General features: G+C 32.9%; 1 protein-coding gene across 1 annotated transcript in view; it reads left to right on the top strand.

Annotated features, from left to right (window-relative positions):
* LOC143246381 (adenylate cyclase type 1-like) overlaps positions 1 to 12,644 on the top strand; it is a 258,421-nt gene extending 245,777 nt beyond the window's left edge. The window contains exons 21-22 of the mRNA XM_076492984.1: positions 4,175 to 4,299; positions 6,572 to 12,644. Of these exons, the coding sequence (XP_076349099.1) occupies positions 4,175 to 4,299; positions 6,572 to 8,281 (1,835 nt within the window). The 3' untranslated portion in view covers positions 8,282 to 12,644. The remainder of the gene's footprint in view (positions 1 to 4,174; positions 4,300 to 6,571) is intronic.
* The last annotated feature ends 1,112 nt before the right edge of the window (positions 12,645 to 13,756 follow it).

The following is a 13,756-nucleotide window of genomic DNA, read 5'->3' as shown; positions in this document are numbered from 1 at the left end:
AGGAATGTTTGTTGTTTTTCTTTTAGACCGATAGATAGAACTTTTTAAGAAGTACGTAGATCATGTTGAGAATGTTTTAACAAGCATGTAAATACTGTTAAGAAGTACGTAGATCATGTTTAGAATGTTTTTAACAAGCATGTAAATACTGTTAAGAAGTACGAAGATCATGTTGAGAATGTTTTAACAAGCATGTAAATACTGTTAAGAAGTACGAAGATCATGTTGAGAATGTTTTAACAAGCATGTAAATACTGTTAAGAAGTACGTAGATCATGTTGAGAATGTTTTTAACAAGCATGTAAATACTGTTAAGAATCACGTAGATCATGTAGGTATTGTTAAGATTCATGTAGATCATGTTGAGAATGTTTTAAGAGGGATGTAAAGTTACAACAGAAAGTGTTCGTACCCCTGCGTCGTGAGTAGTTTTTTCCTCATAACTTAAAAATTATCACGATTAGGATAATGAAAGTATGGTATATATATTATTAATATTTTACTAACACACCTACGTAAAGTTTTATATAAATTGAACGACAAATAAACTGTTTATAAAAAAAATAACCAAACATAGAAGGGGCAGAAAGTGTTCGTGCGTCTACTTTAATGGTCAGTTGTGTAGCCTTTCAGGTGAATTACTTGGCGCAATCTGTCCTCATAGCCCTTCATGATCGTTTGACAGTACACAACGGGTATTTTTTTCCATTATTCTTTACAGAAGACCTCCAACTCTTGCAAGTTTTTTTCGGATGACGCTAATGAACCCTGGTCTTCAATTCATGCCAAACGTTTTCAATTGGGTTGAGATCGGGTTACTGCGATGGCCACTCTAGAACGCTTATATGGCTCCTCTGAAACCAGGATTACACATATTTCGATGTGTGCTTAGGGTCATTGTCGTGCTAGAAGATCCAACGACGCCCAAGCCGCAAGTTCCGAGCATCATTCTTGATATAAGTGTCTAATATATCAACGTACTCTTCTTTTTTCATGATTCCTTTGGGGCGGTGAAGGTTGCTTACACCAGAAGAGCTGAAGGAACCCCATAGCATGATCGAGCCACCTCCGTGTTTAACTGTAGGGACGGTGTTCTTTGGAAGATTTCGTTCCCCCTTCTTACGGAAAACATAACAAACATCATTGTGGCCGAAAAGCTCGATTTTAGTTTCGTCTGACCAAAGAATACTCTTCTAATAGGTAAAGGGTTTATCTACATGCTTTCTTGCATACCACAATCGTGCTTCTAAATGAACAGGCTTTAAATATGGAGTTCTACGAGAACGACATGCTTTGAACCCAGAAGAGCGTAACATGTTCGTAATTGTAGAGGTGCTTACTTCAACCCCGGTTTCCCTTACCAGTTTCTGTATGTCATTACGTGTTAAACAAGGGTTCCTACTAACTTCTCTGAGAACCTTCCTCTTGATTCTCTCTGGAATTTTGGTAGGGCGTTCGGAACAAGGGAGATTAGCAGTTGATCCTGTGAGCTTAAACTTGGCAATTATGATTTGAACAGTAGATTTCGGCACATTAAGTTGTGTAGCAATACCGGAAAGAGACACACGAGACTTGTATTTTACAATAATTCGGTTTTTTAAATCACTGGACAGTTATTTCCTGTTCGCCATGATGACCAAGCAGATAATGACAAAGACGGCGCTAAATTGCCGGAAGTAAATGTTTTACTGGCTAAATTCCAATAATTATGAACCCAGTGTCTAGTTCTGGAATGGTATAATGTAGTTTATTGGCCAAACTAAACAAAATTTTTACGGGAATATCAGTTTTTTCACACGTTCTGAAATGTACGAACACTTTCTGCTCCTTCTATTTTTGGTTATTTGTTTATAAACAGAATATTTGTGGTTTAAATTACATAAAAAATTATGTAGATGTGTGTTAGTACAATATTTATAATATATTATGCTTCTGTGAGCCTAATCATGATACTTTTTAAGTTATGAGCAAAAAACCACTCGGGGCGCAGGGGTATGAACACTTTCTGTCGTAACTGTAGATACTGTAAGAATCAGGTAAATTATGTTGAGAATATTTTTAACAGGCATGTAGATATTGTTAGGAATCTTACTTTTAACAAACATACATCTAGATCATGTTTAGAATATTTTTAACACACACACATATATATATATATATCATTAAGAAATTTAAAAACTACACTTCTTGCTGAGATACACGTAAATTACTTTAAGAATTATTTTTGAAAAGCGTACATTTCTTGTTAAGAATGTTTTTAACATATATGTAGATCTTGTAAGAAGATATGCAGCTCTAAGTCACTGATAAAACACTTATATTTGAAACTATGTTGTTTGTGATAACAGACCCGTATTTCTAATAATTACATTTCCTTACAAAACATTCCTATCTTTATTTTAGATGTATAGTGTCCCTTAAAAATCTCTCATATTAGAAAGTTGTTTTTGGTTTGTTTGTTTTTTGCCAAGAAGTAACTTATATTTAGATGACATGAAATCTTAATTACATATTTAATTATCAGTCACATAAAAAATCAGAACAAAACGTGTATCGCATTACATGACTGAGAAGTATCAAAGATAATGAACTATGGTTTAAAGAGGCATGTTACACCAGTGATAAAATATTTAAATACATACAATATATAAACTCAAACATTACGATTGGATACCTCGAATTTATCCAAAAATGACACTAAGAACAAACGTTACATCTAAGGAAAAAAAATAAAATTTATATGCAAATCATATTGTTTTCAAATTAATGCAGAAAGAAAAAAAAAGCTTTAAAATTTCATATTGTATATAAAACTTCATATGTAAAATGCACTTTACTGTTATATTAAATACAAACTGAATTACCCGTATTTTGTCAGGATCATGAATTACCAAAATGTGAAGGTGGTGCTATTATAAGTAACACAAAAATCTTAACTTGTACACAATTTAATCATAATAACATATTATTACAGTAATCATTAGTGTTTCACCAAAAGTTTTGTGTAAGCTTTAAGAATTTATTATATATATACTTAAGATACGGCATAGACCGTGCGATGGTCAGGGTGACTTTGTAGGAAAAGGTAGCGGCCAAAATAATTAGCAATCACTGGTTGCAGAAGTGGTTTATGGGCCAAAGTTAAAAAGTCAATGGTCAAAGTCAGAAGTAGGTATAACTAAAGAAACGGCTCTTCATTTCAGCCTTTTTGTGCCCATTGAAATGGAAATTTCAGCTGACTTTGTTTGTTTGTTGGTTGGTTGTTTTTTTGCTGTTGTTATTGTGAGGAAGTGGTGCCATCTGTGAATGTAGTTAAGACTAACCTACTTGAAAAATAATAAATACTCAGTAACAAAAGTAATGGAGAATGGAAGAGTTGCAAACCTCCTCAGCAGCATGCTCCTTGTTGCAAACTACCATCTCAAAAAGTTTAATTGAGACAGACCTTGTGACCTAAAAGTAGTTATATAACGGACAAACAGACAGACACGTAGATTTTTGCGACTTGTATATGAGTGTGTGTGTGTGTATAGATGAATAGATAGCTTAACACTAAAATTAACTGAGGCATTTCTTGCGCCATACATATTACTATTATGTTGATATCTAGTTAGAGTACTCCTTTGCTGGACGGAAGTTACGTAAATTCATGGAAAGTTACTTAACCTATATGTATTGTAAAAAAAAAAAAACTTCCATAATAACAGTAAAACCACAAATTTACATGTATCTCCTTAAGGACCCGCTGAACATCCACACCAAATTTGGTGAAGATCCATCAACATGTAGTGAGGTAGTGGTACAAAATGCAACAATATCCACAACAAAAACAAAACTGAAAATTTCTGTGTATCTTCCCATGGGCCCTGTGAGCCTCTATACGAAATTTGGTGAAAGCCCACCTGCACCTGCAGGTTTTTCTGTGGTAGAAAAACGCCCATAAAAAACATATAACGCAAAATCCAAAACTGAAAATTTGTACGTACCCCCTTCATGGACGTATTCAACCTCAAACATAATTTTTTTGAAGATCCACCCACATCCTGTGAATTAGTTACATGGACATACAACATGCAGTACTATTACAGCTACATAGATGAATATTATCTTGATAAGAAGTTTTATAAAAAGCCTCTGACACTAATTTAGATAACATTCATTTTTCTTTATATAGGTATCAACGTAGGACCAGTTGTAGCTGGAGTAATTGGAGCAAGAAAGCCACAATATGATATATGGGGCAACACCGTCAATGTGGCTAGTAGAATGGACAGTACTGGATTACCTAATCATACTCAGGTAATAACCCCAGATATAGATTAGTTAACGTACAGTTGTCTCTTGGAAACTTTCCTTTCTGTGTTGTTGTTGTGTTTTTCTAGGTTTTTTATAAATGTCTGTTTTAAAGCAATGTTTTTATCACTATTTTTACTTTACATTTTAACACAATTTAACACAGCATAGCCCTTCTTACGGTTTTTCTTTCTCATTGTACAAATAACGTGCTTAGAATAATCCTCGTAGACTTGGGTTAACGTTACTTCTTCTGGTACAATATTCATAATACTGATTTCGTTTAAAGCTTTTAATCAAATATACTCTTCAAAAAAAGAAACGGAAAAGGCAAAATTTGAGACAAATTGTTAACAAGTTTATTCCGGGTAGTTCTGTATGACATGTGTGAAACTTTGCACATTCACTGCTGAACATCCAAAGTCAGCAAAGGCGAAGTCCACGCTCACTAGTTGAAGTTTAATGTCACTCAACGTCAATAACAAGTATGCCCCCCCGTGAGCGTCAATAACTGCTTGGCATCTCCTGCCCATGGAAGCGATGAGATGACGAATCACATCCTGTGGAATGGCTGTCCACTCAGCCTGCAAAGCTGCTGCAAACTGAGGTAGAGTCTGCAGTGGAGGTTGTCGCCGTCGCAGACGTCAGTCCAACTCGTCCCAAAGATGTTCGATGGGGTTTAAATCTGGTGATCTGGAGGGCCAGGGAAAAACGTTGATGTTGTGGTGTCTCAAGAAGACAGTGGTGAGTCGGGCTGTGTGAGGACGGGCGTTGTCATGTTGAAAAACGTCGTTGACGTTCACCATGATGGTTTGCACATGGGGCCTAAGAATCTCGTCGACGGTTGCGTACGGTCTGATACGCAGCCCTGGTATGGTTGAGGCAGTAGATGTCGCAGTGGTGGTCCTATCCCGAAGGTGACGTAACCGGATGTAGCGATCTTGTGCGGGCGTGGTCACACGAGGTCTGCCAGATCGTGGACGGTCACAAGTTGATCCATGTTGTTGGTGACGATTCCATAGCCTTGTGATGGTGCTTGGGTGGACATTCACAGCTCTGGCAACATCTGATCGAGATTCGCCTGCTTCCAAGTGACCAATGGCGTTGTTGCGTTGTGCTTCAGTCAGTCTTGGCGTAACTGTATTGCGTGTCGGTGGCTTAACACTGAGCTATGGAAACCGAGAACCCGTCACTTTATAGGGATTTTGCACATGTCGCACTTGCAGAACATGCAGATCTCTCAAACAAATTTATTGGGCACGAATGTGTGTTGGCGAAAAATCCGTTGTTTTCCTCTGTTTTCAAAGTGCACAGCTTTTATTGTCATTTCGTCTGACAATCAGTGCCTTAACACGTGTAACATCACATACTCTGAACTTGTAACGTTATTACATATATTTCTCTTTAAAATAACAAAAATATCCCTTTTGCGTTTCTTTTTTTGAAGAGTATACTTAGCTTATCTGTTATAATTGAGTTTTTATTTTTCTTTGAAAATAAATACGAAGGTAAAGTGTTTTATTTGGTAACAGAAAGTTTTAAATACATTATTTTATTTGTTTTATTTATCGTTGAATTTTATATGATTATGTAATACGAATACTTTGAAACCGGTTAGAAATACTCTTTGTTAAGTGATTAATTTTAAGAGACGAAATTCTGATCTTCATATTTCCATGTTAATTGATCCAAGGACTGTTCGTTTAGTTTGAATTTCGCGCAAGGGACTGTTCGTATCTACTTCTTAAATTCGCTATAACTTTATGAAGATAAAAGTTATATTTAAAGGAAACGTCATATCAATGATATAAGGAATAGGATAGTGTATGTGTTTAGGTATCTGAAATTCTAAATTTTACCAGCTACACTTGTTACGCTATAGATTTAGTGAGAAAGCTTTGTCTGTCCGGAGTTATTTCATTAGATGTAATATTAGTTTTCAATGTTGAGAATTGAAAGAGGTTAATACATTTCTAGCTTTGGTCATTACCTTTATACATTAAATTATTAAAACCATATAGATATTTTAGGACGTTACAGGTATTTAGTTTTTGATTGATTGATTGTAATTAAGCACGAAGCTACAGAACGGCATGTTGTTGTTGTTTCATGTGTTTGTTAACAAAAACTAACGTGAATCAGTATATCCGAATATTATTGAGTTTTGAAGTGTTTTGTATAAATGTATTCCAGTTTTAATGAGAACCGATTTAGTATTGTTCGGATTTTACTTTTATTTATTTATTTAAAATAGTCAGGTTTTCATTTACATTTTTAGGTTACTGAAGATGTCTATCTTTTATTGAAGAATTATCCGTATGTGTTCAAATGTAGAGGTCGTGTGAATGTCAAAGGGAAAGGAGAAATGACTACTTATTTTCTAGTTGGCAGAAAATCGAATGAGGAAAAGACGTCCTCTCATAACTCACAAGGATCTCCAGAACAATCAGAACCACCTGATGCTGGAGAACAGCAGAATGAAAACTCTTCATCAGTACATGGGTTTTCTCAGAACAGTAAACAAATTAGCAGCTGGGAAGGCATGTCTAATGACAGTGAAAACAACACTCCTAAAACTAGAAAAGTAAAATCGAATTATGAACTGAAACAACTGGATCAAGAGCATTCCCAGTGTCCATCAGATTCTTCCTCCCAACAGGATTGGGATTTTTTTCTACAGCCTGAACTTAGTAAATATTCATTTCAAATCCGTGACTTGCTAAAATATTGCAGCCGTTCAGAACTTCACTATATATCTTCTTCTTTAGAACCAATAATTCTAACCATTGTAGATTGTTCTTTAATCAATGCTAAGGAGATTATTGGGCTACAAAATTCCTTCATTTACTATACTGTTTGCACCAGAAGTCTAGTGTCTTTAACTTGTCGAAATGAAATATTTTCCCATTATCTTTTCCGCTTATATATGAAAATTATGCCTTTTTTTCAAGTGCAAGAGAAAAAAGGTTTAGCTTTGGAATCACCAGATCAACAAGAACAAGATAAAGTAAACATAATAAAAATAAATTTACTGCCTCGAGACCCCACTGATAAGTCAGGTTTTAGTCTCTTTTATATAGGTTCTATGTTAATGTTTGAGCGACAAGTTTGGCGTGAACATTCAACAAGAAACTTTCAACAAAAGAATAATTCGTCTTTAACAACTGACGTAAAGTTTGATGAAATTAGCAAAATCGATTTAAAATGCAATAATCATGAAGGTTCACACCAAACAATTGTAAAAGTCTTTCCAGAAACTTTGGCAAACCTTTCAAAAGATAAAAAAATTCTAATAAAGGACTGTTTCAAAAAAGGTGAATCAGATGAACAGAGATATTACAAAAAAACGAAAGTAAAAAATGTGTTTTGTGTTATCATTTACCAGAATACTTTCGAAACATCCAGGAACAAAACCAGTCTTACGATACATGACCAACTAAACACTGATGTAAATCAAAAACAGATCACATCTGTATGTCTGTCAGGAACAACCAATGCCTACAACATAAATGAGACGCAGCTTCATTTATGCTTTAAAGTTATAAAACTAATATATTTTAGAACGTCACAGAGAAAGAAGTTTGTTCATCAAGCAGACAGAACACTCCAGAATTTGCTTAGCAGATTTATACACATAACCATTTCACTAACAAACTGTAATGGTTCACAAGATGAATATATGGATAGATACAATGCTGGAATTGATTCCTGCAAGAAAACCAATACTTCCAGAGTTTTTGGATTTAGCAGTGAATACAGCGAAAAAGACAGATGTGAGGATGGTGAGTTGGTGGATAATGATTCTGATGGAAATGGATATATGTATGATGGTTTACCTTACAATAGTGTGTCTTTAGAAAACCAATGTAGCTTCATGCATACGTATTGTGTTCTTAATTATTTCATTTCGATTATCAGTGGTTACAGTGGCGACACTTATCCGTTTTCTTGGTCCAGAAGCAACAGTTTTGTGGAGACTATTCATTAACTGGATATATTTCATTAATATCGTATAGGTTTTGGCTTTACAAAAAATATAAAACTATTGAAATATTTCTAACACAAAACTGACGTTACGAGTTCGTAACAGTTACGGTTTTCTTATGCTAATAACTTGTCTGTGAACTGGATGACTGTGGGTGGTATTTGGGTTTCGGAAACTATATTTCTTATTAATATTCTTCTTTCTGTAATTTTGTGCTTTTTGGAAAAGGTAACTCAATTCTAGACTAAATTCGTAGTGGGTTAATAGTCACAATCTTACTTATATTTGGAAGGCACTGTATGATAGCACGAAGAACGAAAGGTATACTGTACGTTTTGTAATAGTAAAGATAATAGTAATGGTGATCACATAAACGTTAAGCACTGGCTCCTCTATCAGGATTTAACTCTGATGAAACTTCGGTACGTAAGTTTGAATATGCTCGTGGCTCTGTTTTGTTTTTTTTTGTTCTAAAGAGGATATATTAATCTTATTAGTTTGTCAGAAGATATAAAAGTCAGTACTTCAAAATCATTTAAAGATAATAAAGAAAACTCCAAGTAACTGAAATTATAGTACAACTGAGAAGTACTGGATACAAGTGAAAGACTGGACGTTAGTGCTAGAAAACTAAGTCAACGTAATTTCTTGCTTTGTGATCGATAAGCCAAATGTTAAGCCTTAAAGAATTCTGAACTGATCGTCTAAAATTGTAATGTCAAGCAAACATAAGGTTCACGACCTTTTTATATTATTTTTAACGTTGCTGGTCCAATACGTTAATGTGAAATAGATTAATATCCAGTAGTTTGGTAGAATAATGCAATGATATGTCGTATCGTAGAGCTAAGTGTATACCCTTCAAGTACGATGTTTTGTTCGTTTTGCCTTGAAGCAAAAGTTTGTTTTTCTTGTTACTCATTGCTATTGATTGAAAATAATTTACATTATTATTATAACATCTGATATTACAATACTGATTATATCTTCACTGTTGAGAGAAAAAATCTCATTTACAATATCTGTCCAAAGTTTTACATCAATTCTTCGTATTTTTGGTGCTAGCAAAACTAATTATTTATGTTAACGCAATTTGGTGTATTTGTGCATTTTATATTATACGTCAAAAACACAATTCATATAACGCTCAGATGATTCTTTTAAACAGGAAAAATAATTGAAATGTGAACTTCTTATCACTTAAAATGGTGTTGTTTATAAACAGAGTTTATATAGTTTATATTCTAATCTAGTAACAAGGTGAATGATTATAAATAGAATTTCACTCGGTGAGTTTTGTACTCTGAACACCAGAGCATTTAGCAATGATAACTTCAGGAAATATAATTACTGCACCTTTCAAAAACGCAAACTCAGTAGTAGTAGTAGGACTAGTGCCCTCTGGACTTTACACTGCGGCCATATTTTACTTTTGAAAGAGCTGTGCATTTGTCTATACTGCATATTTTAGGTATCGCAGAGTATAAAGCAAGGTATTAATATCTTTAAGTATTACAGCTCTTCTTTGAAGGCTTAACGCTGGTTTTGAACCAGAATATAATTTCATTCTTCGATTTATTTCAGTATTGTAACTCAAAAAAAAAAAATTAATTATCAACAAAGCACGTGTTCAAACGTCTAATTCTGTGAAAATCTACCCAAGAGTGACGTAACCTTCTTAGACGGTATAAGCGGTGAATGGTAATTTTAAATAGATATGTACAAAAGATGAATAAAAAAACAGATAATAAAAATTTCATCAACGACCATTAGAACTTTAGCTCCAACAGCAAAACGTTTTCGGCAAATTATCATAAGCACTTTAAAAATCCCACTTTAATCACTTTAAAAATAAGGTTTTATTTAAATGTCTAGTTTTCACAATAAACTAACCGATTTCATTTTTCAATTTCTTATTTTGTTGTAATATAAAACTTTATTTCTTTGAACATCAAGCTGCACAATAGACGATATAACCTTTTTCCATCGAAAGCCAGAAAACCAAACTAGAGGGTTATAACCCTTTAAAACTTACCACTAAGTAACTGAAGAATAACCAAGAAATACTTTTTTAGTCTAAGTAAGAAAACAAAGTCAAAGATTTTTAAATATCTTTAGTTTTTTCATGACCGAATTTCCGTATTAATTTTAAAACTTAGTTTCGTCATACGCGTGTTTTGGTCAATATTCCCCATTCAAAGGGATAATTCACTATTGTGTCAAAATGTAGTGAAACATTCGTCGATGCTTCCTTCTCCGGTTTTGCGCCCATGATCTTAATTAAATGTTTTATAGAAAAATATAAAAATCCCATAACCCTAACACTATCGAATGGTAGACCTTTCTTCTTCAGAGATAAACTCAGAATTGCCCCTGAAAAAGACGTGTTCTGATTATAGGGTTTTTATTCACTTCTATTAAGACTTCCTGAACTTACGTGTTTTTCTAACATCTTAAACATTTATGTTATATAAGACTTTTACGTGTTGTTGGTTTGTGCAAAATTTATATGCTGCTATAATAAAGTAACATAACTCTTTATACTTACATATATTTACAAATTGCATTAAATATAAAGATTAGTATATGCTATATCGTCATATCATAATCAACCAGTGTGTGTAGCTAAGAAATACGTCTCGAAATTATTTCTTTATTAAATGTCGTACTGAGCACAACTATATAATTATTTTAAAAATCTTTCTTTTCTACTGTTTACTTGTTGAATGTTATAAAATTCTTGTGTAATTAATCAAGAAGCTCTAGCTAAATATGATAATAATATTTACCCCGCATGTATCATTAATGTTATTAATATTGGATAATTATTATTTATCTGGTGATTTATTAGAGAATCTTTACCTTACTGTGTTACCTTGTGAAGACTGATTATTGAATTTTATGCGATCTAAAATTTTTATTAAGTAAAACTAGCCTGTTTTAGTGTATATTACTGGTATTTATTCTCAGAAAAATATGATTATTTGTCAACAAAAACAAATAATTTGTGTACATGTGGTTTTAGTAAGATTTTTGACAGAATCTAGTAAAGTTTTAGTCAGGCTGGTCATAAATTGATTATTCAGTTGAGATCAGGCGCTGAGTCTAAAACTTCATGCATTAGTGTAAATAATAATAAATTTCCGCATTATTTCTGTAATTTATATTATATGAAGTCATTCAGTTGTTAATTATACTAAAGAATCTAACATATGTTACTATTTTAGCTCATTTTTTGTCAGTGCCTGATATCGTCTGCGAACATTAATTTGTATTATATGTATACATGTGTACCTCTCAGATGTTCAACCCTAGAAGTGAAAGAAATTGACGAATCTGGCAAATCCTGCATGATAACATTTCTCTTACTGATACATGCATGGCAAACATTTGATGGAAAGAAGTTTAATAGTATTTTAATGAAAAATCTAATATGATATGGGTTTATTGTGTGCTTTCAAATCATAATAGGTGTAATAACACAAAAATATATTGTAAGACTTGCTAACATATTGTGTTTCAAAAAGAAAACCTCTATTAGCTTGACCTAAAAATAATGCAAGCTTAACAAAAAAACAATTAACAGTTAAACTGAGTGATTTTGCCAACTTTTTAAATGTAAAACGCAAAACGATAATATATTGTATAATATATTACTCACCTGAAGTTAAACATAAATAATATACACAAGTTTACGAACATGACATTGTTGAAGAGCTAGTAAACCAACATTATTACGTTATCAACCATCATACGCTTCTCAAAATATTACTCGTTAATCCCAAGAAAACATTACTGTTGTGAAATTTGTTTCCTTACAAACAGCTCAGCAATTCTTTGAAGACAGTAAGGAATCACTGATTGCCAATCGTTTAAATTCATAGCACTGCTTAAAATTATTAAATAAATAAAATGAATATTTCCTGTATTCTTTATTAGATATAACTATCGACTCGATTCTTCTGTAAGTCTCCTGGAGGGGATTTTACATCGATAATAGACGGGCTTCGATTGGCCACAGCAGGTAGCTTAATGTGGCTTTACTCTAAAATAGATTTCTGTGGAAAAAATATATATGTTGTTTGAAATTAGTTCGTGTAATTCTGAAGATATAAAAATTATCCAACATTTTACAGTAAAACTATGCTCTTACGCGTATTTATTTTCCTTATATTCGTTTTTATTTTAAAACAAAGATATATAAAGGTGTATGCTTAGCTTTTAACGCTCTACAATACTTTCACATAGATTTTCGGTTGCTATTTGTTTGATCTAGATCGTGGTTGATGTTGAAATTTTTTGCTATGTTTCTGTATTTTTCTTGTAACTTTACCTCGTATGATAGCATTAAAAAATAAATATTTCTCTCGAGTAGGCTGGATTTCTTTCGTCTTATGGTAAATAGGCTTAAAAATAAAATTGTTGACCCATTTTATCGGTGAAAATTAATATCAAATATTATATCAAATTTCTGAAGTAAAGTATTTGTTAGCTACTTTAACACTTTCATGAAAAAGCAAGTTGTTGAAATATATGCACAATTTGGTAATATTGTTTATGAACTAGATCAATGCCTATTCTTAACACAAAGTGATTTACGGTTCTAGGAACTCGTAGCTGATTGTTAAATTACAAAGACAAAGAAAAGGATACTAGTATTTTTGTGGTCTTGTATTTTGCAGGACTGTGCACTTTTTCTTTTTTTGTTGCTATTGAAATTCTGGTTGCGATACAGTTTAATGTCATCAGAGTTATTTTCCCTATAAATGAGTTTTTTACCACGTCAAACTTTTTGTGCTAAAAATATTTCATCATGAGTTGATGCATTAGAGGTATGAGAAAAGAGAATTCATGACCTATTTTTGACGAATATTATTCATGAAATGAAAATAAACCAAGTAATAAGATACTGTAACGATCAAAATAAACAAGCCGCTACAATTAGGATTCGAATATAATATAAGCAACTTATTCAAATATAACAATACTCATCAATAAATTCAACACTTACTAAAACACAGTTAATAAACACGTCCTAGTTTAAAACTTTCCTTACAGCTGAGTTAATAACCTCAGCAAACAAGCCAGCCCCTACCCTATTTAAATGTAAACCATCCATTTCAAAACGCTCTCTTCTATTCAACAGCTCATCCTTACATAATAGTATTTAGGCTTAGTGATGTACTTATAATTTCATCCACACAATTATTTCTGGACGGTATCCTTGACATAATTACGTTATGGCTTTACAATTTAAAAACCTCTTGTACTGATTAATTATCTCCTGTCACCTACCTTCCCCAAAATCATTGGCCCCAGTATGCATTTCAAAAACTGCATCTCTGCTAGCACTCGTTATTATATCTCCTGCTGTGTCAGTTACATCTTGTGTAAGACATTCTGATTCTTTTCTCACAATTTTTCCTACAGATTATTCTATCCACATGACTTGACAAAGAATCACCTATAACATTTTTA

This window comes from Tachypleus tridentatus, chromosome 3, assembly GCF_004210375.1.
Source record: "Tachypleus tridentatus isolate NWPU-2018 chromosome 3, ASM421037v1, whole genome shotgun sequence".
In the NCBI taxonomy this organism is placed as follows: Eukaryota; Metazoa; Arthropoda; class Merostomata; order Xiphosura; family Limulidae; genus Tachypleus; species Tachypleus tridentatus.
The sequence above is the reverse complement of the archived record's forward strand: the minus strand, read 5'-3'. Positions and strand labels throughout refer to the sequence as shown.